Source organism: Excalfactoria chinensis, chromosome 7, assembly GCF_039878825.1.
Source record: "Excalfactoria chinensis isolate bCotChi1 chromosome 7, bCotChi1.hap2, whole genome shotgun sequence".
NCBI classification, from domain to species: Eukaryota; Metazoa; Chordata; class Aves; order Galliformes; family Phasianidae; genus Excalfactoria; species Excalfactoria chinensis.
Genome location: NC_092831.1, coordinates 27,780,802 through 27,805,430, shown reverse-complemented (window position 1 = coordinate 27,805,430; position 24,629 = coordinate 27,780,802). Strand labels below are relative to the sequence as shown.

Sequence of the window (24,629 nt, the reverse complement as noted above, 5' to 3'; positions counted from 1 at the left end):
AATGTTACATAGCAGAGGTGTGCTGCTGAAAATACCTGAAGTTGACATCCTCCCCAAAGTCATTTTATTTGACATCATTTCTACAGGTAATCTTTCATTTCTGTGAACCTCAATGGAAGACCAAGCAGTTCCAACTGGAACGAGCTGACAGAATGTTGTCTGTGCTGTATCTTAAGTGGTGGTGGTGGGCTCCGAATTCCCAAGGGAAATGCTTACATCCTACTCTGCGATGTCTCACTGGGTCCTGCATTCACTTTGGTTATCATACCTGACACAGAGACAGTGACTGGCACCTGAGTTCTGTCTTTATTAAAGCAGGAAGAAGTACCACCATACCTTCGACATAGCATCTCAATGGACTTCCCACACCCAAAGCAAGGAATGGTACAAGAAAATACTACAGAATGTTTATGAAAGTTCGCTGCACTGCCAAAGAAACCTTTCACAAAAGCTGTGATGAGCTGAAGATGCTGCTGAGCTGTACAACTGAAGCAAGATGTCGGAACTCCTGCAATGAGCCAACTGTTCCTTAATGCCTCTCCTTGACAGATGCTCAAAGAACCAAATGTGTTTTGATTAAGAAATGGGACAGGACTTTCCAATTTCTCTAGTAATCAGAGCACTGTTTGTTGCCAACTAAAAAAGCTCTCCTTGTCTGAGGACAGCACCTGTGCAACGCACAGGGGATGAACAATGGTGTAAGTATCTTATAACAGCTATTTGCAACTGAAGAACATGGGTATTGAAATAGATGGATAAAGACAATCTGACTTGAGTCACAGAGCATTGAGATACAGCTCAGAAGAGCTTATGTCAACACTCATTGGGCAAAACTCTGTGCAGGATAACGGGAATGAACAGGTTCAAAGAGCTAAAAATAGCTCCAGATATTTTCTCACCATGAAAAACTAGGGCTGGAATCAGATCTTCCCTATCCTGTAATAGAAGCAGGCTGGGCTCAGGTAAATCTATGAATGAGAAGCTCCTCCATTCTTGCACACTGGGTTGATGCAGCAAGCTACAAAGGATGCAGCTATGGCCAGCCACTTGCACATTTATTCCCCTGAGTTAAACACAATCTTTAATTCGTGATACAGGTAGAACCCAAAGATTTTTCCCACTCCCAGTGCATTAACAGAACCTTTTAATGGCTAGAATGTTACAAGAGGAGTGTTTCCAAATCAGTGAAAGTCTTCACTATGACAAATAACAGTCCAAAGTGAGGAAATGAGCCTTCTCTCACCACATAATCACACTATTTCTGGAAAGCACTAAGAACCACTTCCCTGGGAGACAAAAGCATTTCAAAGCAACATAAATCCACTTAGCAAAAATAAAAATGGAAGCTAACTTTTGTTTCATTTTCTTGTCCAGCCGAAAGGTAATCAAAAGAATCCTAAAGCGGTAAAGTTCAGCAATAAAAGCAAATCTCAGCAGCTGTGTAGCTGAACAACTGACAAACCTTTACCACCCAAAGGAAGTGCAGTCTTTTAGCCAGGAATACAAATCTTTGGAAAGGTGGAGAACAAAGAAAGCCATCCCAAGCATAAAATAGCGATGAATTCAGATGAGACAGCCCGTCCCCATTGCGGAGTTAATTCAGGCACTGGCTCAACATATGCACACCGACAAGTGTCTTCAGCTTAAATTAGGTGGTGCTTTAACTCCACACTTGCTGGTCCAGCAGCACGATACAAACACAGTGACTGTCATGCTGACAAGGCAGCAAAAGTTTCCCTAATGCACAATAACAACCAGCCATCCCGGCTGCCTGACTGCTTTTAACCATAAGAACATTAAAAGGGGGGAAAGAGGAGTTTGCACTAGGTCAGCCTCTGGCCGCCTAGCAGCAGCCAAGGTAACAGTCTTGCAACAGGACAACACAGAACTAAGCTTCTCCAGAATACTCCCTCACCTTCCAGGCAGCCTGGGGATTTCCCAAGCCAAAGGTGGTGCTGTGTCCTTAATAATCCTCTGCGGCCTTGTATGTCAGAACAACAAAATGAACTGAATAAGCCCAATGAGGAAAGATAACTTCAGATATCTGAAGGCTACAAGAAGAAATAAAGCTGGAGGACTGGCAGTATGTGGAACTGGACTATCCCTGGCAAGAGGAAAAGAGACAACCCTCACACTGAGCTCCAGTCCAAGTTTTAGATTATCTGCTACCCTCTGAGCATCAGAATTTCACATCAGTTCATGTAATCACAAGATAAGAATCCCGGAGGCAAAGGCATTACTCAGAAGTTGAAGCGTATCAGCCAGGAGAGGAATGCTCAATCTGCAGTGCTGGGAAGAGCTAGAGATGCTGGTTTTTCATTAGAGTATTTCAAAAGGAGAAGAGTATTTTTGCAGACTAAAACATTTGAGGTGATGGTAACTAAGTTGGCAATACATTATGCTTTGGGTTGGTCTTTAATGTGGTGTTTACCAGTCTGACAGTATGGAAAAGAAAATGAACAACTCCTGTTTCCCAGATCTACAGAGCTGAACAAACTGCAGCAGCGATTTGATAGAACCACGCTGCACTCAAGCTTTTATAACAGAAGCAATAAACACATAATATGGCACAGCTCCGTTTCAATGGAAGACGAGGTGTGCTTCACTTCTGAACAATGTGCTGTTGAAGAAACAGACTAAGATTTGTGGTTGTTTTTTTTTAATATTTATTTTTCCATCAATACTAGTGTCGCTCGGTGCTTTTCAAAAAGCCCCTGAAAGCAGGGACTACGTTAGGAGATAAGGAAACACAAAAAAGGTCCTGACTTCAAGCACTAGAGATGCTGCTGCCATAAAGTCATCTTTACACACCTTCGGAGATGCTCCCTCCTCTTCACCTGCTCAGAAGGGAAAGAAGCTGCGTTTTCAATGCTTTCTCAATCTCTCAACAGAAGATACTGCACTGACAGCACAGTAAAATAAAAGAATAACAAAAGAAGAGGCTGTGTTTCCATCTTCATTCCTGGAACAACTTTACAGCCCACTTGTCTTACCCACAGCCGATTCCCAAAGCTATGATAATTTGTATTGACTGGTTCTCTCTCAGTGTAATAGACACACAGAACTGCAGTGTTATCTAATGATATCAGTTTTGCGCTAGTACATCTTGATACCATAAACAACAAACACTTCTAACTTCAAAATAACAAGAAACAGCTCGTTAAGTAAATCAGCATTTAAAAAATACAGTTCAGAGCAGCAGACTTTCAATATGCATCCCTCAAATACTGGATGGCTTGACATCTGCATTGATGATTATACTTACTCGTGATCACCTAATAATGGATTTCAAGATTGTAACATTGACTAATTCAGTTTGGTACTAGCCACAAGCATCATTTACTGCACTGCTATCACTATCTGTTGTGATTTACAGCACAATCCGAGTGTTGAATAATTAACAGCGCTAACGTGATGCATGCTTGATTCAGCACAGTGCTACATCTTATTCTCTGCAGTGCAGTAACATAACTGCTGCTTAAGCCCTGTGCAGTTACAAGTTCTTACTTTCTATCTGGATCCTGCCAAACCTATCTCTCGTAGGCAGTCCTGCTGATTTCAGAAGGACTACCTACAGAGCGAGGTTACTAAGACAAGAAGGAATTTGCAGGTCTACACCCCTCCAGCTTGATTTATAAGCATGAAGCACATGAGTCTAAGCAGGAATTTAACACTTACGCTTCCACAGCTGTTCTTACAGTCTGTCCATCGTAGTCTTCATCTGAGCTGCTACACGTTGCATCGGAGTCCAGATCCTTTTCCACACGAGACAGCAGCCCTCCAGTCGAAAGCGCAAACCCCCGGATTTCTCCCGGTGCAACGCAAACTCCGTTCTGTACATCCACACTTGAACTACTTTCCCAAGTAGCTGCAGTGTTTTCCGGCCAACCTTCTGCACACCTGAGGGAACCACTGCTCGAAAACCTGGCTGGTTTGTGTAAAACCTTCATTCTTTGAAGCTGATGTTTTACGAAGCACTTCAGCTGCTGATCACAGTGTTTGATAACATGCTTTGCCAGGAGCATTTGTAAACGTTTCTGAGTTCTTTTGGCCCGGCTGATCTCCATTTGTTGCTTAGTGACACACTGGAGTAAGCGAGCGTACACCTCCTCCCGGGTGCAGCTCAGAATCCCTTCTGAAGGCCCATGAAGAATTTGGTGTAATAAATCCCCTTTTATTGTTTCAGTGCAGACTCCCAAAGCCCTACCCAAAAAACCATTCTTCTTGTACCATTTATCATTTAAGAGCCTCATTTCTTCTGCGTTGCTGGATTCAGTTACATTTGAATCCACAAGTCTTTGCGTTTCTGCCAAATTCGGAGATGTGGTCTCTGAAAGAGCTTCCCCTTTGACCTGTTGCTCAGGTCCTGAATGACTGATCTGAGCAAACGATGCGTTGGAGCCATTATGTAATGCTTTTCTCATCCTGGAGCACTCAGGCTCTCCTGATATCATTTGCTTACCGGTTTTGCTGCTAAACGCAGAATTTGTACTCATTAACAAGACAGACTGATAGTGCTTGGAGGATGGCGGAGAAGCAAAATGCTGCACGCTGAAGATATTATTCCTGAGGCTGGGCTCAGCAGTGGGGAACCCCAGGACTGAGCAAGTAATCTGTGCAATGGAGTCCTCTTTTATCTTCTCTTCCACTGCTCTGGAATTTTCCATGCACAAAGTTGTATCAGACTCCATAGCTCTAGAGGACAAAGAAGGTGACAAGTGGATACCATGACCTTTTGTTGCTGCCTCTCTGAGGGCTGGTGTCATTATAGCTACGGTAGGCAGTTTACAGCAAACCTGAAAACAACATGGGCCGTGTCAATTTTCTCATTTTCATGATATGATACAAATACAACAACTCTGTCAGGCATTTCATTCTTTCAACATTTAAACATTAATCAAAGACATCAAATAAAGGGACATTATCTAAAGACCACGGACAGCTTACACTCCCTTGCGAGGCAACCAAGGATGCCAGTTTTTCTTTATCATACCTCAGTAATTTCCAACACCGATCCCATATATGGTCCATGTTTCCAAGATGTCTCTATATGGAACTACAGAAAAGCAACCTCCTTGTGTGAAGGTTTGTAACTACAGCTCTTACACTGAAGGTGCAAACACCAGAGGCTGACCTAAGATGAGAAGTACCAGTCTGAATGCTTTCTCCTTAACCATTAAAACGCTACAAAAATCAAGAAGAACCACAGATCTGCTTCTGCCTTGGCCCTCTCTGTGAGGTGTACTTAGCTTTCTATGCTCTCTGTATACATCACCTGTTGGGTTTTCACCTCTGTGCAGTGCCTCCTAGCATCACAGGGACCGAATTCAGCAGTCCTCATACGAACCCAAAACAACAGGACTAAAAAGCTCAGGATTTTCACTCTCATCCTACCTAGCAGTGAGACCCAGTGCTTTAAGAATGACAGGCTGCTGCTCTGGAAAACCAGGACGCATTTATGCACAGGACCAATGCTCCCAAAGCAAACAAGGAGTTACAGTGGATACACTTATTTCATACCTATGAAAAGGTAGAAGGCTATGCTGCACAAAATGACATTCCCCTCGAGGACTCTGTCCCCTTTTGGCACAGCTTGAAATCTCCTAAATCACAACAAATGCCATTAACAAATTATGCTAAGTTGGTTTAGTTTGAAGGACCTTTTTCTCCCCTCTTTTCAGGGAAAGATGGAAAGAAAAGGAAAATCAAAGTACCTTCCAGTTAAACCAATGCCATTAAACTAAAGAGCACTGGTCAATCCACCTGTAAGGGAAGCTGTTGGTCACAGCCTGGACCTCAGATTAACCATCTGAAGCAAGCCACAGGTCAGCTTCATGAGCACAGGTGAAGGTAATTCAGCTGTGCTCCCTGAAGGGGAAGCTCCACCTCTCCTATATCCCATTTAAGGGCTGACCACCACTAAGGTAGCCACTCTTTCTGGAGGCTGCTTCTTTGTGGAGTTTTTGTGATAAGTCTCAGTGTTGGTAAGCATCCAGCTTGACTGAAAGCCTCAGCACTGGTGAGTCTTTTCTTAGATAGTCATTTACTCTGTAATTACAACTATACGCTTTTATTATTCTAACTGTACACCACCTGACAAAAGGTTCTATGCTACAGTGCAGCTAAAAAGTAAAGAAAAATGCTTCCAAAAAGAAAAAAGCCACAGCTAAACCCTCATCCATTAACTTGCCAGCTTTACATAGTGGCTGGGCCCCAAGGAAGCTGTGTGAGTCACTTCAGGTGTGTTCCTCTCATCTCAGTGACATCAAAAAGACTTTACAAAGAATGAGCTGCAAAAGAAAAAAAAAACAGAAAAACTATGGTAGGATGCAGTGCTCGGCTCCACTGAAATGGCACAATTTTCATGCTGACGCACTTTATTTCCTTTTGGCACAAAGCAGCAAAAATAATTTCACTCCACCCTTATTGGAAATGCATTTCCAAAGCCAGACCTGTTATCTTCTGGGGGAGAGAAGAAAAGCAAGGACACGGATGGCAAGTAGCCTTTGGTTTGTAGGAAAAGCTTGTGTTTTCATTCTGTAAGGTTTTATTTTTGTCTCAGGTAAACTTTTTCCACTGTGTTCTACTTGCATTTCTGCTGTTCTAATTTTAAAGCTGGCAAATGTTTTGCTTTTCACCTGTGCAATACGTATTTCACTTGGTAGAGTAAAATGTACTGGAAGAAGAAAAGCTGATGTAAAATAGGAACCTGGGAAGGGAAGAAACAAGCAACAGACATGCACAGGATAGTGACTGATGTTTAAAGTGCCTTTATGCTTATCCTCCCTAATGCCTTAATTACCCAGCAGGATATAGCCTGGGATTGCAGTTTGCCCCGACCCACACCCTGCTGCCTTCTCTCCCCACTAAACATAATTTCCAGTCCCTAATCCTGCAGCTACCCTTGCTTTTCTACTGCTGCTTTGCTTATTTCTATCTTCATGCTGCATTTTACTGCTCTAACCTTCTCTCCCCATCACTGGGATCTGTCTAAATCCTGAAACTGGTGTCTTCATGCTGGCAACGAGAAGCACTCTGCTAAGAAATACGACTGGTAATCCTTCTCCAGTCTGCAAAGTGATGATTCTGTTTATAGTCCTCTTGTTTTATGACTCCCCCCTTTATACAACGCCACCACTTGGGCTGCATAACACTGCAGACAATCTTTTGGGGGATTTCTGCTTGGAAGGAGAGTTGGTTTGACTTGTGGCTGCTTTTTTTTGTTGTTATCTTCTCTTTTCTGCAACCATTTGTTGGAGGGTTTGCAAAAGCTGCTCTATAGCAGCCTTCTCTTGTTGCAAAAGGATGGCTTTTGTCATCCCAATTACCTGAAATGCTCTTAATAATGACATTCCTGGGCACTAGGGAGAGATTCTTTTATTACTGCTTCCAAATCCAAGGGCCTACTCTACCTGCAAATAGCATTTCAGATTAACATACGCAAGCTGTATTTCGGATATGTGAACTTCTAATGTTTATTCCTTCTCTAGCAAGCATCTCAGAAAGCAAAACAACTGGGAACAGACAGCATCTGCTGAAATACCCAAAACTGAGTTCCAAGAGCGTACAAAAATACTATGTTTGATGCTGATGAGGGCTGATTTAAAGGCCTGCGAAGGGCACCTGCAGCAGAGCTGGCTTCCTGGAGCACAGTGGCTTTCATCCTGTGAGCCCCAGCTCCTCTCAGCCAGCCCCTGATTAGCACCAGACAAAAATAAAGCGTTGCTCTGGCAGGCAGGCATCGCCTCAGCTGGCTGGGCCCATGGAGCTGGGTTTGGGCAGCTGTTTTGAGCTGCACCCCGCAGGAGGCAGCCACATGGGGCTAACTTTACCCAGCTCTCCTGGTCTGCACCAAAGTTATGGGATTGTAAGGATTGCTGAGAACAGAGAGAAGAGCTCAATAGCACGGCCTGCGTTTGCTGATGGAGCAGTTGGCAGCCACGGCCACAAAGGAGATATGGGTCCCACCGGGCACGTCCTGGTTAGGAGCATGAAAGAAAAAGGGAAGAAATCCATATTTAGCACACCTGGGACTGCTTTAGCAGAGATCATCTCAGCAGGCAGCCTTTGTTTTCAGTTCAAACACAGCCCAGTTACTCACAAGGAGCATTTAAGTGTTTCAGCATTTGGTTCTATTAATAGACTGGGGAAAAAAAACAAAACAAAACCCCCACCAAAAACTCAACCCCAAGCACAACAGGATTACGTGGGACGTCTCCCAGCAGCACACAGGACCGCACAGCCTGCCATCCTGCAAGCAGCCCCGGGGGATCCTTCGGTTTAAGACCACCCAAACCGCTCCGATCATAAAACCAGACTCAAAAGGGCCACGCTGGTCAGCATTCCCTCATGATAACGGAGTCGTTTTTCTCCACCAATAGGGAAGGACCCGTCGCTGCCCCGCTCTCTACCTGACCCCTCACGCCTTCGTACCTCGCCGTCCGACGAAGCGCTGTGACAGCGCCGCGCGCTCCCGCGCCCGTCACTCAGCGCCGCAGAGGAAATCGCGCGCTCCCGAACGCAGCCGGCTTCCACGCCGCGAGGAGCGCGGCCCAGCGTTCTACCCAGCCGGGACGGCGGAGAGCGGCGAGGAAGCGCTCGTCTGCTGACAGGTAACGGGGCTTCGGTCACGGTATTTACATTTGTTCACTCGGGATCGGCTCCTCCGCTCCTCGCCGCCGACGAGGAGCCGGCGCCTCAGCCACCGCCCGGGGCGGCTGAAAACTCCCGCTCCGGGCCGCGCAGGAGGCGGAGCGCGGCGGGTACCGCCCCCGAGGCGCCGAGAGGCCGGGCTGAGGGCGGCGACGCGGCCCCTCCCGCACGGCGCCGCCTCCCGCGCCCACGGACCGTTACCCCCCCGCGCCGCCCCGCCCCCACGCGCTCTCTTCCTCACGCATGCGCGCCGGCGCCACCGCCGCGGGAACTAACCGCCGCCCGGCCGCGGCTTCTTCCCCCCCTCCCCGCGCTTCGCCGCCCGTGCGCCGCGCTCCCCGCTGCCGGCCGCCTCCCGCCCGCCCCGTCCCGCTCGCCGTCCCCTGCCGCGCCCCGCGCTTGCCTCCGCCCGGCGGCTTCTCCACAGCGGCGCTGCCGCCTCCAGCCCGCGCGGCGCGGCGCCCGGCGCGGCTCCCACTGCCGCGGTTGAACAGTCCGCGCCCAGCTAAAGCGCGGCGCGTCCGCGGGGCGGGGTCTGCCCGCCGCCGAGGGGCGGGACGAGGCCGAGCTGCCGCTCCCGGGGGCGGGGCCGGGCCGGCCGCCATTGGCGGGGTGCGGGGACGAGCCGCCCGCCGTGCGCGCCCCCGTCCCGGCCGAGCCGCGCTGTGCTGACGGGGACGCGCCGCGCCCCGCCGAGCGATCGCCGACGGAAATGTGGCCGAGGAAACGTCCCGCACGGCGCTTCCAGGCACAGCGCGGCTGTAGGCCCGGCACCGCGCTGCCCCCGCCTGGAAAAATACCTCGGAGTCCTTCCCGGCCGCGAGGTGTGAAGTGACACAGCCGAGGCACGGAGCGCACAGAAATGCTTTATTACGGTTGTCCAATAAGGCACAGCGATTAAAGCACGTATCGCCCTGGTGACAGCAATAAGCAGCCGTGTATGGACAGTGACAAGGTCCCGGCCTCCCCCTCACACCAGCGTTCTGCTCCCACTTATCCATCACAAACGGGCTTGTGTGGAGGCAAGATTTAATCCCAAACAGCAAAGGGTACAGTCAATGTAACTTTCAGTTACCCATAGTACTCCTTTCACTAACACGTCAGGGGAAGTCAGTCTCATCCAAATCTATTTAATGACCTTTCAATTTAAGCATCAGAAATCCCGCTTAGGAGCACTTTCTTGCTGCTACCACTTCAACAGGCTTCTCTCCTTTGAAAGAGTATGATACACTACATCCACCTCCTTTACTTACATTCCGATGTCTGATTTTAATCTCATGTATTACTATAAAGGTGTTCTGGAAGGTTCTCCAGGCAGCCAGCACCTGCCTTAGTTGTCACCGACAATTTCTCTGGCAATCAGCTCCTTCATAATCTCATTGGTGCCACCGTAGATGGGCTGAACACGGGCATCCACAAAAGCTCTGAGAGGAAAAAAAAAGAAGGAAAGATTCAATGAAGGATTCCTGGGAACAGCAAATCTCTCCATGCAAGTCCCCCAGGTTTTCCATTTAAGAGGGGACAAAATGTGAACATAACCACTCATGGTCCTGATGAGGCAATTTGTTATTCTATAACATTATGCAAGCTTTAGGCTGACCAACATTTCCATGCATACACATATAATTCCAGCAAGAAAACATGCAAACCAGCTCCTTTATTTATAATAATAATAATAAATACTATTTCTCTTTTTCAATTGGTATTTTCTTCTATAAGAACAACCCTGAAAAAGAGACAGACTGCACAACAGCTTATGAATTACTTGGAGAATCAGGAAAAAAAAGCCTCACACAGACATCTGTACAGATGACTGCCTTTCAATAAACACGATGAGAAAAGGAACAGTCAATCGGTACTAACACAAAACAACTGACGAGTATATGTAAGAAGGGCCGCATTCTATTTGGCTAGCAGTCCTTCAGCAGTCAGGTCTGAAACGGTGCACTTACTTTGCAATCGGATACTCCCACATGTACCCCGAGCCTCCGTGCATTTGCACACACTGAGTTGCTACGCTGTTTTGGAGATCAGACGCCCTTAAATGGTCAAGAAGAAAACTGTTTTTAGCAGGATGCATGCTATGAAAAATTAACAGATACAGATAAGCTAACAAAAATACACCCCACTGGGCTGTTTTTTTTTTCCTCTGTATAACCAGTCTAAAGCATTGGCCATTCAAACACTCCAATTGTGACTTTTCTTCCTCCACGATGAAAAATTAATATATTGAATTGAAAAGCATTAAGATTTGTTGTCTATGTGCTCTCAGAGAACGGAAGCTTTCAAAACAAACAAGCCTGTTTACCTTCCTCACCAGCCAAAAAACTTCTTTTGTTGGTTCTATTAATAGACAATATGCATGTTGGCATATCCTTCTTATCAAACCCTTCTGTTCCAGGCTCTTTGAATATCACCATCATCAGGAAATACTTTATTGTCCTCAAAATATTTTATAGCTTTCAACACTCCAAAATACTTTAATTCTTAAATAGGACTGCTCACTGCAAGCTTCTCATTTACTCCATCATTAAACATTTTCTATAAAGCATTTGGTTTTATGACCCCTCCCTCTAGAAGATGACTGATAACACACCATGTGAAGTTGATGTCCTGCATCTCAGCCTCTAGCAAACTACATACTTCACGTTATTTCAATCAAGGAAAAACAGACAAAGGAACACTTACGATTTTAACTGCACTGAGAGTTCAAGCAAAAGTGATGTGGGGAAAAAAAAAAAAGCCAAAAACCCCCCAAAAAACAGACCTTCAGAGTGGCAACATAAGATGACTGTTTGAGTCAACTGCTTTGCATGAAAGAACTTGAGACTCTCTTATTCCAGTACGTGAAGAGAGCACATAAACAGGAAAGGGAACGGCTGTTTACAAGGGTGGACAGTGACAGGACAGGGGGGAATGGTTTTAAACTGAGACAGGGGAGGTTCAGGTTGGATCTTAGGAAGAAGTTTTTCACCCAGAGGGTGGTGACGCACTGGAACAGGTTGCCCAAGGAGGCTGTGGATGCCCCATCCCTGCAGGCATTCAAGGCCAGGCTGGATGTGGCTCTGGGCAGCCTGGGCTGCTGGTTGGTGGCCCTGCACATAGGGGGTTGAAACTGGATGATCACTGTGGTCCTTTTCAACCCAGGCCACTCTGTGATTCTATGATTCCTTGCCATCCTCCCTGTTGAATTCTTAGTGTATTTATTTTAAACATGCAGCAGGGAGGTACTTCAACTATCCCTCAAACATACTTCTGTATTCAGCTACATAATATAACCAGTCATCACAAAATGAAAAGTACAAATCTTTCACAAGGTATCAGGAGGGAGATACTAACACTACATTCTGAAGTCATCACGCCTCTAACTCAAGTCACTGACTGTGCAACAGGTTATAAGCAAAACAAACAGGAGATTGTCTCCTGAAACATGAGCAATTCTGCACTCAAGGACTTTCTAAACCATCTAAGGGATCTATGGGACGGAGTCACAGGAACACTATTAGAGAACGGGTAAATGCACAACAAACTGTAGTGGGTCGGGGGAGTTTCAAATTCCTTGCTTTGGAAAATCTGTTGAGGAAGTAAGTGTCCATTTGAGCTGGCACGTCAGCTGTTCCCTCCTCAGAGCAGAATGCCTCTGCATACGTACCTGGTACTTCTAGGTAAGAAGTGCCAGAAATAGTATTCAAACAAAATCCTTCCTTTCATTGTAAAGATTCTCACTGGATTCCCTCAGCATTTTCTGCATACTACTTCTACATTTAATTCTGAAAGCTTAGAATCTGAGAAAACCTCTGTCTGTATAGGAAATTGGTAATCATAGCCTGAACCTCTGATTAATCAGCTGAGGCCAGTGTCGGGTCAGCTGTGGGAGCACAGGTGAAGGTGATTCAGGTGTGCTCCTGGAAGCCTGACTCCACCTCTCCTAGACTTCATTTAAGGGCTGACCACCACTAAGGCAGCTTCTCTTTTGCAGATTGTTTCTTTGTGGAGTTTAGATGACCTGCCTCAGCATTATCCATCTAGATTAAAGATCTCCGATTTGGTGAGTTTTTCCTGTAGATAACCTTTTACTAACTATTATACCACCATTCTTGTATTATATGCTACTCTACACTTCCCTAAGCCGTTTCTTTATGTTTGGTGTACTTTTTCTCCTATCTTTGTGAGTGAAACAAAACTACACAGATTACAATTTCTTGTGACATAACTCTTCAATGTCTTTAGTCATCCAGATTTCCCCAGTTAAGCCCCAGTTAACAGATAACTGCACCAAGTGTGGAGGAAGAAGGGAGGAGGAGTTCTGGCCAATAAAGAAATGAACTGTTTAGTCTCAATTACAGCAATAGCTGTAGCCAACTATTTCTTCCTGAAACTAAATAGCTTCAAAAAGTATCTGGGCCAAACATCTACTAAAGCTAAGTAATGTTAACTAAAAAGTATTCTAGATCACACAAGCTTCAAATAAACTTGTGATTAAATATATACACATAATTTTTTAAATTACTGTAGTGAAGTTTTCTAAATGTCTATGAAATGCTCACTTGTACTTGAAGCTGATCTTTATTATTAATGGAAGCCTATCTTAAAAGCATGTTAAAACTTTGAAACTGATCTTTTAACCAGTGCTGGTTTTCAAAACAAGTAAGGCCGCTGTGGATTGCTCCACAGAAATTAAAGCTAAAGGCCTCTCTTAGAAACCAACCGTGTTGTTATTAATCAGACAGTAATTTTATCTTTTGTTTAAATCTGAGCAGTTCAGTGCTTTTATTACTAGACTCCTGTCAAGATCACATAAGTAACACTTCCCAATTACTTTAACTACATACCAGTACTTTGCCATAGAAGCTGTGGGGGAGTCCAGGCGTTTATCTGCATGCAGCTGCAAACAGTTGTCCAAAAAGGCTCGGCCCACACAAATGTTCGTTTTCATTTCTGCCAACTTGTGCTGCACCGTCTTATTTTGGAAGCGGACAGAGGAAGCAGAGGAAAGAAAGAGCAGAAGTAGTACCGTTTAGCTCTATTTGAGGTAGAAAGGGAAGTATTTTCTAGAAGCGTTTCTGTTCAAAATCTCTATTTCAAGCAGCTTTGTATCTTTACATCTAAATGCAGTTTGTTTTCCATACATTTACATCTCTACCAGTCTTATTAGGGAAAATTACTGCTCTTTAACTTGCCAAACAAGTCAAAACATGACATCATGGGGAACCCCCCAAATGCCTGGAAACACATTCCTGGAGAGTAGGAGGTGCTGGGAGCTTTGCTACTGTCTTTTTTTCTCCTGTGAGAGAATGAGCTTCCAGCCGAGTTAGTAACATGTCATTGTGCATTGGCTGCATTTGCTGAGCATTCAGCTCTTCAGAGTGCAAGTGACGAACAAAACATTTTGAGGAAAAACAAAGGTAGTTTCAGACAAACTATCCGAAAGTTTCCTGATGCTGAGTTCTGTCATACTGAAAGAGATATTTTAGATCAGGTATGCCCAACCTGTGGCCCTGTTATGTTTTGTTGCCATGTGACAGACAGCAGCAGAGGGGCAATCTAACAGAACGGTGTCTGCCAATGCAGAACAAGTTGTGCCTACCAGCATTCACTGATGCTCGCTGAATGTTTATGAAGGCCGAACAACAGAGGAGAGCACAGTGAGAGGTGGGTGGTGTGTTTCAGCAGTGGTGATGCTGGGTCACCTCTGCTGGTGCGTGTTTTGATGAGGGCAGCATGCAGGCTCTTGTTCATTGCTGGTGAAGATGCACAGCTATTGGTGGTGACTATGTTGAAAAATTGTGTTTTGTAGCTAAGAATTTGCTCTATCAGGGTTACTGTGCTTATTGGATCTGTTGTAGTTACCATGACAATAGATAGTAGGCATTACATTTGGAGCAGCTTATGTATATCTGGCCCAAACAATCCCCTTTCACTCAATGCAGCCTGGCAGGTGAAGCCCACTATGAAGGGTACCTAAAGCCAGTTAAGGCAGCACGTAACTGCCTCCTGGCAGTTCTGGTAGGAAAGGGGAATAAAAGTCACCTCTTAGGAACAGAAACTTCTCCTGATCTCACAGTTCTAAACATCTAAAGAAAAGGCCTTTTTGCTTTCCTTCAAAGTTAGTATAACCAAATCCCAACTCTGTACTGTAATACAACTAAATGAATTGGGCAAGACACAGCTCTAATTAGAAAGGATTTTTGATGTGCATGTTCTAGTGCAAACAGGAAAAGGTATGCAAGAATGGATTATTATTTTTTTCCCATAAATATTGTACTTTATTAATATGGGCCTCCTGGTGTTGGGAATGGATTATACTAAGAAACAGTATTATTTTGGAGGCCTCTGCACAGTGAAGTACTATGATGAGAAAGCATTCCACACCTACATAAATAGCGTATTCTTTCTGTGTTAGAGCTGCTCACTGGACATACTAAATTCTGCTGTTTCTCAATGTTAAGTTTAAAAAGAAAGAAAGATCACAGCTCCTGGTTACCTAACATTCCAGCCCCTAAGGAACTCAATTCTGCTGCTACTCAGAACGATTAAAGACTTTATTTTGACAAAGGAACTCTCAAAAGAAAAACAGACATACTCCAGTTCCAATTGTTTTTAGAGTGTTTCATAATGAAAAAAGGAGCAATTCCTATCTTATAAATCAATCTTTCTGGTGCTTGGTTGGTTTCAGGCCTAATAGATTTTCAGGGAAATTCTAATGGCAAATGTTTCTTTCCATGTTATTGTGCTTCATGACAGCAATTAGGCAGTGTAGGCACACCTCAAAATACAATTTAACTACTACTTTATGGGGAAGTTGTATTTACAGTGAATGATCCAATAGTTTTACAATGCAATCACTTGAATATCTGTCTACCTGGTAGGTGAGGAATCTTGTTACAATACCTATAAAGCTGGACATAAAACACCTTTGCAGGCATTCAAGCATTAAGGTCACTGCTTGGGGACCATCACAGCATCAGTCTCATAAAGTTCATGCTGCTGTAGCACATTATGGGTAGATGAATGACGTAGCTGCACACACACCAAGCTCCTCTGTAGTGTACAGCACCCCAAGTAGATCAAGAAATGCAAGCAGTTAAAATATACTCTGTGATTAGTGACTTCAGATGGTAAAATGCAAGCCTAAGAGTAACCAGCACAAAGCCAGTAATTTCTGCCTGTATTTTTTCTTTCCACAAGCATTACTGCTTTAGGATTCCTTAACGTTAAAATACAAGCATTGTCTTTTGCGACTTTTGCAAACAATGGGCATTAAGAGAGACAGCAGCCAAAGTGCAATGAAGCCTCAGCAAGCAGCCCTTTACTAACAGTCCAGGGACTTTTTCTTGCTTGATGTTATACATACACAAATGTACATCAATTCCCCTGTGCATCTGCTTTACAGCTCTCCCTGTTCTAACTCACCTGCAAGTGTGCAATTGTCTTCCCAAAAGCTTTCCTTTGCCTCACGTAATCTCTTGTTTCTTCAAACATGAATTCACAGCTGGCAAGAGCCATATCAGCAATCAGCAGTCTTTCCTTTAGGAACAGAGAATCACAGAATCCAGTAGAGTTAGTCCTACACTCCTGTTCATTAGATGCACGTATGTAAATACATAATTGGAAGTCAGATGTTCAGTGTTGCTCACTGAAGGTGGGAGGTAGAAGGCACATCAGAGATCAAAACAGACACCCTGATATTAGTGACCAGGCCAAATGTTTCCATGTCCAAAGCTCATTTTTAAAGCTTTTTGGTGACTCCCCTGGTGGAACAATGTCCCAGTAAAAGATATGTGACAACCACAGGGCTCTTACTGATTGAAAGCTTAATATCAAAATCTGTTTTATTATCAGATTTTGCTGCTCAGTTTAAAACAAAAATCCCACGTTGAATAATTTCAGTAGGATACTTCTTAAAAAAAGAAAACCTACATAAGAACAGTGGCTGGTTTTTTGTCCCTTTCTTCAACAAAATGTGTTGATAAACAGAGACAACAGTTGCTTTTAGCACTACTAAAATATCTGGTGCATTCCTCTGAACCTGCTTGCAATTGCATTTGTTTCTTTCAAGCAGAAGATTTCCTTTAATCAGGCTTCATATTTTTTCATGTTTACTTACAGCCTAAGAGTAAAGGCACACGATCTCTACCAGATGAGCCAGTCAGAGTTCGGACAAAGCACAGTCAGGTTTTGAAAAACCACATTGCCCCTTTTTCCTCCTAGATCATTCCAAAACTTCAGCCAGTCAGTCTTTGTTATTTTCACTAGAGGTATCTAGGTAACAACTTAGTTACTTTGCTTTATGGATAAGGAAATAAGTTCTTGCATCTTTAATATGCTTCTACAAGATGAAAAGCTAAGACAGCAGTGCTTGCTTTTTTCTTTGAAGAGAATGCCAAATGCAATCTTCCAAGCTGAACATTGTTTGCTAAGAGAAATGGTTCCACAGTAGAAATATACAAAAAAACCCAAACCCAACAAACCCTTTAATCTAAGCTCAGGTTCTTCAATAGCTGTGTTGCTGACTTTGAATTAGTGAAATGTCAACACCATTGCCAACGCCCAAAGAATTTGGCTTTTCAGCATTACAAGTAGCATACTTCAGGTAAAAAGCAGTAAAATCGGTGGGATGCTGCTCACAGCCACCCTGAACCACATGAGGCTCTCCAAGATCCATCATCTCCAAGATTCTTGCAGTGATAAAAACTTGTGTCCATGTTCTTCTCAGAGACGGCAAACATTTCCGCTGCTCTTACCTGAGGGAGCTCTGACATCAAATAATAGAAGCCTTTGTTTTCTTTCCCAAGCAAGGCACTTGCTGGCAACCGCACATCTTCAAAAAACAGCTCTGCTGTGTCCTAAGAAGATTTTAAAGGACAGTTTATAGTCTGACATTCTCATCTCTGCATTCCACGTTTTTTCCCCATTAAGTCATAGGACTGTTTAGGTTGAGAGGGTCCTTCTGAAGTTGTCCATCCCTTTAAAGATGGACAAAGCACTCAACCTTCAGCAGTTGAAGGTCTTATCAGGTTTCACTTCCTGGTGCTTCCAAGTGAGAGGCCCCACAACTGCTCTGAGCCTCTGGTTCTGCTATCACATCATTTTTATGGTGGTTTTTCTTAATAACCAACTAAAGTCTCCTCAGTTTATGTCCCTCGCCACCTTTCAACTGTGCTGCTCCATTTCTACAGCCAACCGTTAGGTATCTGAAGACAGAAATAGAATCCCATCTTTCCAACCTTTCTCAGACTGAAGAAATCCAGCTGCCAGCTTCTCCTTGCACATTGTGTACTTCAGACTTCCATATGGAAACTCAGTATACATACTTTGTATGTGTAATTTTTATGCTCTAAGGCTTCAGCACTAAAATAACTGTTCCATTTTATCTTTATTAAGCTTAGTGCAAGGCATCAAGCAATTTTAGACTTCCCCAAAGTCTACTATGTGTTATAGGTCTTATACATGTCGTGTTATATGTCGTATACACAAACTTACTTGAGCTTTCAGGCCAATTTTGTGAAGCTTGCGTCCTTTCGTGAAGCCTTTCATTCCATTTTCCACCAGAAAAAGGCTGATTCCATGAGCAGGAGATCGAGCCTCTCGGTTTGTAACCGTAACCACAATCACCATGTCACACATCCAACCATTAGTGATGAAAGTCTGTAAAAACAAACAAATTCCAGCACAGCTTGCAATAACGCAACAAGCAAAGTGGACAGGCATTAGAAGAGATCATCAAGCAATAGAAAGAAAACCATTAGCATGTGGAAGCTTTCATAGGTAAACTGAAAGGCGAGGTTTAAGCATTTTAATTATTCAGGAAGTCTAAAGTGCTGTCTAAGAGGAAATTACAAAATGTGAGAGGTGTTGTGTGGTGAGAATTGTGAAGAGAAAGAATGCACAGATCCATTTCTTCCATCTGCCCTCTGCTAATGAAGGAAGGAGTTATCAGGCGTAGACATCAAATAAGAAAGAGAGGTTTTCTTTTTTAATAAACTAGTAAGGTATAAAATGCAAAACTGCCAATGGCCTCTACTAACAACTGCTCTCAAGAGTTCTGCAGAATAATCCATCTGCTTGTCAACATAACTCATCCTAACACCACCAGAAGAAATAAGCAATCTCTCCTGCTTGACTTCAACCACACACAATGAGCAAGTATATTTACAGACATCTGTACGTACAGATTTATTTGCACACACCAACTCTGTAATAGCTTGAAAGCATAAGCACAGCATCTAATGTTGCTCTCCTAATACGAGTTTCTGAACAGTTCCCACAGCTTTCATTGCAGCACACCTCTTCTCAGGCTATGGGGGACGTACATGCCTGTTTCTTACCTTACTCCCATTCAGAATCCAGTCACTTCCATCTTTTTTTGCGTAAGTCCGTACTCCTTGCAAGTCACTAGAATGGAATTCAAAAAACCCTTCAAGAAATTGTTGCAGAAGCTGTCATTTGTACCTTGAATGCTACCCCACAAGAAGTGGACTTCACACCATCAAGGCATGCAGTCAGAGAAAACGCACAGGAGGATAATGGCACACAGAGAAATGGTTTGCAGTAACACAGAAATCAAAAGCCTGCTGCAGAAAGAGATGATAAATGTGTGCTATCATACAAGAGCATGAGGCCCCCCTTTAATGGATCTGCCTGTGGGAAGCGGTGTGATGTAGTGCTGATACCAGAAGTCAGCATCCCCTTACGCTGATATGCTTCAGAAGACAAATGTCAAACAAAACATCTTCTGAACATGCTCAGTTTTAATGAGGAGGGACTGCAAAAAAATACAGCCAACATCGACTCCCTGTGGAAGCATGACACTAAAAGGTTTTGCTCTTCACCTGTTCCTCTCTGTTGTGGAAAATGGCCAGATCACCTGAGTTTATTCAGAATATGTGCTGTCTGCCCTTCAACAATGTCAGTAAAGCAGCAACATTCATCTGTTTGAAAGGATTCAGAGGGGGAAAAAAGCACAGAAAAAAACCCAGCATTTTGTTCCACAGCAAAAATTAATACTAATGAAGTAAAGCCATCTTTACTGATGTAACCTTCTCGTGATTACATATCATACTAAAGGTATATTCGCAGGACAAACAGATTATTAACCTTATCTCAGACCATAAAAGGAAATACAAAGTAAATTTGTTCATCGTGAGACAATAAGGAAACTGATTCTGAGCAAGTATCTCACATTGGCAAAGCTGCAGAAGAGTGATCTGTAAAGAGGCCCTCCCTGTTCTGGGATATCGCCCAGTTATTAGGATGTCCGCATAACCTGGATGCTCATGAATCCCTTTCACTGAGAAAGCAGCAGACAGCAAGTAAGATTATAACCATCTCTCTTTATTTTTAGCTTACCTGCCAGCCCCAGGCTCCGTCATGGCAATAGCACCAATACACTTGCCTGCAGCCATCTGAGGAATAAAGCGTTTGATCTGTTCTTCAGTGCCATAATTTGCAATGTAGGGCATGACTATATCGGAATGAAGGCTGAATCCTGGGCCAGTACAGTTGACGTACATCCTGGGGAGTGAGGAAAAACAAAACAGCTCAGGCAGCAACGCTACAGAAATGTAAACAGTGAACTTCACACCTTTACAACGCAGACCCAACAGTGAAAGCAAGCCCTAAACACAGACATCTTGGACATAATGTGAACTTGTAGCATTTGCTCTGTTATTTACAGAATGTATCTTCAAAGCCAGGTCATTGTGTAGCCTACCAGCCTAATCAAAATGCTTCCCTCAACCACAGTAGAGCACGATGGCATTTATTATTTAAACAATCACCTGAAATGCATAAAGCTGAAGGGATTTGTACGCGTTTTTATTACTGATGTTGATGTCTGTAAGCAATGATGAAATCATATGAAAGGCGAAACAAAGGAAAAACCAGTCCATGGATAACTGGAATCAAACTGTTCCTGAGGTGCCCAGTACTTACTGCTCCTCCCAGAGCACGGCTGAGGAGAGAATATCCGCTCCGATGCCTCCATGTTTCTCAGCAATAGCAACACCCAGCAAACCTTGCTGTCCAGCTTTTTCCCAGAGCTCTCTGCTCACCTGGCCATCCTTCTCCCACCTGCAAACAGCGTAAGAACAGAGATAGCCATTAAATTCTCCGTGTGCTACCTCCCATTTGGCATGGCTGCTGCTTCATCTTAGAGGGCCCGCAGCAAGTTTTCGCTGCCTGGTAGAGTGGCTTTCAGTCTCAGCAACGCACAACGCAGCATACAGAGTGCTGTGACAACTAAGTTTCCCAGCTAAGAAGTGATGGCTTAATAACAGGTTTTCCATTCTTCACAAATGCCACTGGCATGACACAGATACCAACTATATCTGAATCCCGGCTTCCAACATGTAAACCTGATGACTCTATGACTCGTTATGCAAGGCTGTGCTGCGTCTCGGTCTGAGCACCAGAGCAGGATCTTGGAGATTTAGCCAGAACCAGAGTTTCTGCTCCTGCGCTGGCAATGGTAACTGTCTCTCTCTAAAGACCACCTTTGTGGGCTTTTTTTGTCCCCTACTTTGAGGGTCACCACTGTCTCAATGTCACCTATCACAAAAGCATTTTCTCCTCTTGCTCATCCACATTTGCTGATGCCACAGCAGTCTCTCCACATAGGCCCAGCTAACTGGTACACTACGCCTGAAGCCTACTTGTTTATTTGGAAGGTGTGAGAACAGAATGGTTCATAGGTCTCGGCTGTGATGCAAGAACACAAGTCCAACTTGTTCCAGTCACCTGAAGAAACTGTTGTGTCAGCAAACAGGATCATAATTAACCTTGAGCAGACGCAATACCTGTTCACAAAGCTGCACCAGAAGTCTTTCTAATAAAAGACAAAGGAAAATGTACCCCCTCCACTTCAATGAGACAGTGCACAAACAGGGAAACACCAGCTGCAACTGTACAAACTCCATCTGTCCTGCTCGTAGGCCTGCAACAAAGGTGCCAGCTCAGAGCGATCGGTGACTTTTGATGAACCTTATAGGCAGGTTCGTTTCAATCGAGTCCTGTTATTGAAAACAAATATCTTGTTTATCTTGTCATAGTGAATAACACCTGAAAGCGCTTATTTTGGGAGGGGAAAAAAAGCAAATTATTTAAAAAACCGGAACATTTTAAAGGTATCTCACTCTGTATGAAAAGGCAGCACTTCCTCCTGAAAGAACTTCCTGGCGCTCTCCCTGAAGATATCGTGGTCCGACGAGAAGATCCTCCGGGTGCCAATGTCAGTTAAACGCTTAGCAGAAGAAGGCTCCAGGCGCTTCGTGCCATGCTGCTCGGCTGGCGCAGGGCTGAGAAAGAGAAGCCAACATCGGCTTGGATGCAGGCACACCCTGTTTTACAGCCCTTTGTAAAGGAAGGAAACACCTGCCTAGCAAACAGGGATTATTTATAAAGCTACTTACAGCTCTATTGAGCCACATCTATGGGCACACTGAGTTGTTCAGAGTGCAGGGCCCGCTGGGCCTGCAGCATTGGGCTGCTGTTCTGCCAGCACCCCACGCTGGCACAGCTCAAGGGTGGCACAAGGGCACTCGGGCCCCACAGCCCCTTGGTGCAGTAGGGCAAGCAAGGTCAAGCCTTGCTGCCGCCTGCTGTCAGCCAGGAAGTGGGGCAAAGGGCAGCCTGCCCTCTGTACAGCCATGGCTGAACCACCGGGCCCAGCGTGCCACGGAGGATCCAAGCTGCCTCCCTGCAAGCAAGGGTGCGTATGTATGTACACATACATGTGTGCGTGTGCTCGTACGTGTGCATTCAGGCCCGCAGCCTTCCTGTCACGCACACACACAGCACAAAGCCACATATACACACATATACGCACACGCACCCACCACCTACATAGCCACACAAGCACGTACGAGATATACCCCTGTATATACGTACCCCGTAACCAGCCCCACCAACGCACACCCGCACGCAGCCCACGCAGCCGGCCCCGCGACACCTCTCCGTCCCAACAGCCCCACGCCGCGCCAAAGGGGCGCCCCGCAACCCCCAGCGCCGTCCCGCAGCCCCCAGAACCGCTCCGTTCGCTCCCGCCGACCTGGGCTGTGAGGAGAAGGCCCTCCGGCCGCTGTCCCGCAGGAGCCCACGCAGGCGAAGCAGCCGCGCCGCCATCTTGCGTCGGGGTGTGGCGGGGGGCAGTGCGGGGCCGCGCAACGGAGCCGCGCCGCGGGGACGGAGAGCGGCGCTGCCCGGGTGGCTGCGCGGGTGGCTGCACCCGTGGGCGCCGCGCCCGTCCTCGGTGTGTTGTAAAAGGAAGTGTTTCCGTTCCCGCAGACGGGCACGCAATCCCCGTCGGTATGATTAAGACATGTTCGAGTTGGGGATTCCTTCTAATCCGCCCTGTTTACAACGGGATTAGGATAAAACTGTTTGCGTTTTTCCCTAAACGCGGTTTGGAAATCGCACGGAAAGCAATCCTGCTCGCAGCGGGGCGAGCGCGGCTGAAACCCTGCCTGAAAAGTAGTCGCCGACCGCCACCTACCGGTGTTTCTGTGCTCTAAACCTGCCGTACAGTTACTCAAAATCCCTCCTTTTGGGGTCCGCAGCGCTGCACTCCCACAGTAGGCCAGGAGATGGCAGCAGAGGCACGTCTATGTGGCTGGGCCTGCCTGAACATCAGCCCTGCCTCCCCGAGGACATCAATGCCTGTCCGACACCCAGGTGGTGTCCCTGGCTTCCCCTGTCTGCTCCTGAGGTCAGGAAGTGCTTCGGTGGCACTTCGATAACATAGCATGTTTTTCTAAGAGGGAAGAAAGGTGGTTTTAAACAATCTAGACATTAAGAACAATGTATTTCTTGTTATTTTTGCAGAAAACAGGACAGAAACAGGAATCACAGCAGAGAAGAAAGTGAAGACACACTGCTGGCCTTTCAGATGCTATTCCAGTTTGGGACTGTGCTTTCGTTACCACGGCCTAGCAGGACTTTGCAGAGGAACAGCACACTCTGGGTTAAGTGACAGCTCGGTCTGCTCCCTGCCTCTCCATTCATCATGTGGGCACGGTCACAGGGTGAGTCTGATTTTGTTTTCCACCTCTCTGTGTTAATGCATTCTCTTTTATATAGCTGTCTGCCCTGCCAGTAAATGGCACATCTGTCCTTTCCGACCTCTGGTATGAACAAGCTTCAGTACAAGCAAGGGATACAGGCTGCCATACATCCATTGCCATAGATTCTCCTCAACTTTCAGCTCTCCTGCTCTCATATTATTTGGTTAGCAGCAGACTTCCTTTGAGACTGCAAACCACTGGAGAAATCTAGCAAGACCCCCCACTGATGCCCAGCCCTCACCGTGTTGCCAGCATGACACAAAGGCACCAGTTCAGCGGTCTCTAATACAGTGTATTACTGTCACTGTGACATTTGGGCTTTGTTACAAATTGATTTGGCTAAACATTCCATTTTGAGCCTCTGTTTATGTGCTTTTTCATGATTTCCAGTGTTCATAGGTCATTGTTCCAGCTGGAAAGGGCCATGTTCTCTACAGTGCTTGCTTTCTTCAGAACAATGTTGAGTGTGCTTACTACAGGGAATGTAATTTAAAGCATTATCTAGCTGCAAAATTGCATGTGGCCTTGGAAAATGCAAGTGAATAAATGAGAAAGTGGTAGGTTACCTGGAGAAAAAGCGTTCAAGTAAAGCTCTGTGGGTAAGACAAGTTGAAATGAAATTTGTTCTCATTTTTGGTCACAATGTCCCTGTTGTTCATCTCCAAGTACAAAGACTGTACAAGTATATTCAAGTCATATTCCTGTGAAAGGAATTCTTTTCTTAGAGGTATTCTTTGCTGTCTTCCTATTGCAAGAAAAAAAAATGATGAAGGTATCAAGCAAATGGATCCAATTATATGCTTTTCTTTATTTTTTCCTATTAAATAAGTAATCTACAACTTTTGTCTGTGTTCCTGAGCTGAGACATTATTCAGGCTACTCACTGACTGAAGTTTCTTCTCTTAATGGCTACTCTGT

General features: G+C 45.1%; 2 protein-coding genes and 1 long non-coding RNA gene across 9 annotated transcripts in view; 1 reads left to right on the top strand and 2 right to left on the bottom strand.

Moving 5' to 3' along the window:
- The window catches only part of LOC140254676 (uncharacterized), a 45,389-nt gene extending 36,869 nt beyond the window's left edge, over nt 1-8,520 (top strand). For both annotated transcript variants that reach the window (XR_011904286.1, XR_011904287.1), the window contains exon 8: nt 8,382-8,520. This is a non-coding gene — a long non-coding RNA (uncharacterized lncRNA). The remainder of the gene's footprint in view (nt 1-8,381) is intronic.
- Nucleotides 1-9,168, bottom strand: part of KANSL1L (KAT8 regulatory NSL complex subunit 1 like) — a 55,491-nt gene extending 46,323 nt beyond the window's left edge. For 3 of the 6 annotated variants that reach the window (XM_072341486.1, XM_072341491.1, XM_072341492.1), the window contains exons 1-2: nt 9,056-9,168; nt 3,679-4,796 (exon numbers count right to left, since the gene is read on the bottom strand). In XM_072341486.1, the coding sequence (XP_072197587.1) occupies nt 3,679-4,766 (1,088 nt within the window). In that variant the 5' untranslated portion in view covers nt 4,767-4,796; nt 9,056-9,168. Of the gene's footprint in view, nt 1-3,678; nt 4,797-5,714; nt 5,846-8,433; nt 8,555-9,055 lie in introns of those variants that run through there. The other 3 variants (XM_072341490.1, XM_072341487.1, XM_072341489.1) reach the window with 3 other exon arrangements.
- A 331-nt stretch (nt 9,169-9,499) lies between these two features.
- On the bottom strand, nt 9,500-22,864 carry ACADL (acyl-CoA dehydrogenase long chain). The gene is made up of 11 exons (XM_072341626.1): nt 22,700-22,864; nt 21,786-21,947; nt 20,587-20,724; nt 20,002-20,166; nt 18,981-19,047; nt 18,136-18,300; nt 17,397-17,498; nt 16,066-16,179; nt 13,485-13,612; nt 10,605-10,691; nt 9,500-10,076 (listed from the first exon to the last, which is right to left on the bottom strand). The coding sequence occupies exons 1-11, from the start codon at nt 22,771-22,773 to the stop codon at nt 9,983-9,985; spliced, it is 1,296 nt and encodes a 431-aa protein (XP_072197727.1). The 5' UTR covers nt 22,774-22,864; the 3' UTR covers nt 9,500-9,982.
- Between the last annotated feature and the right edge of the window lie 1,765 nt (nt 22,865-24,629).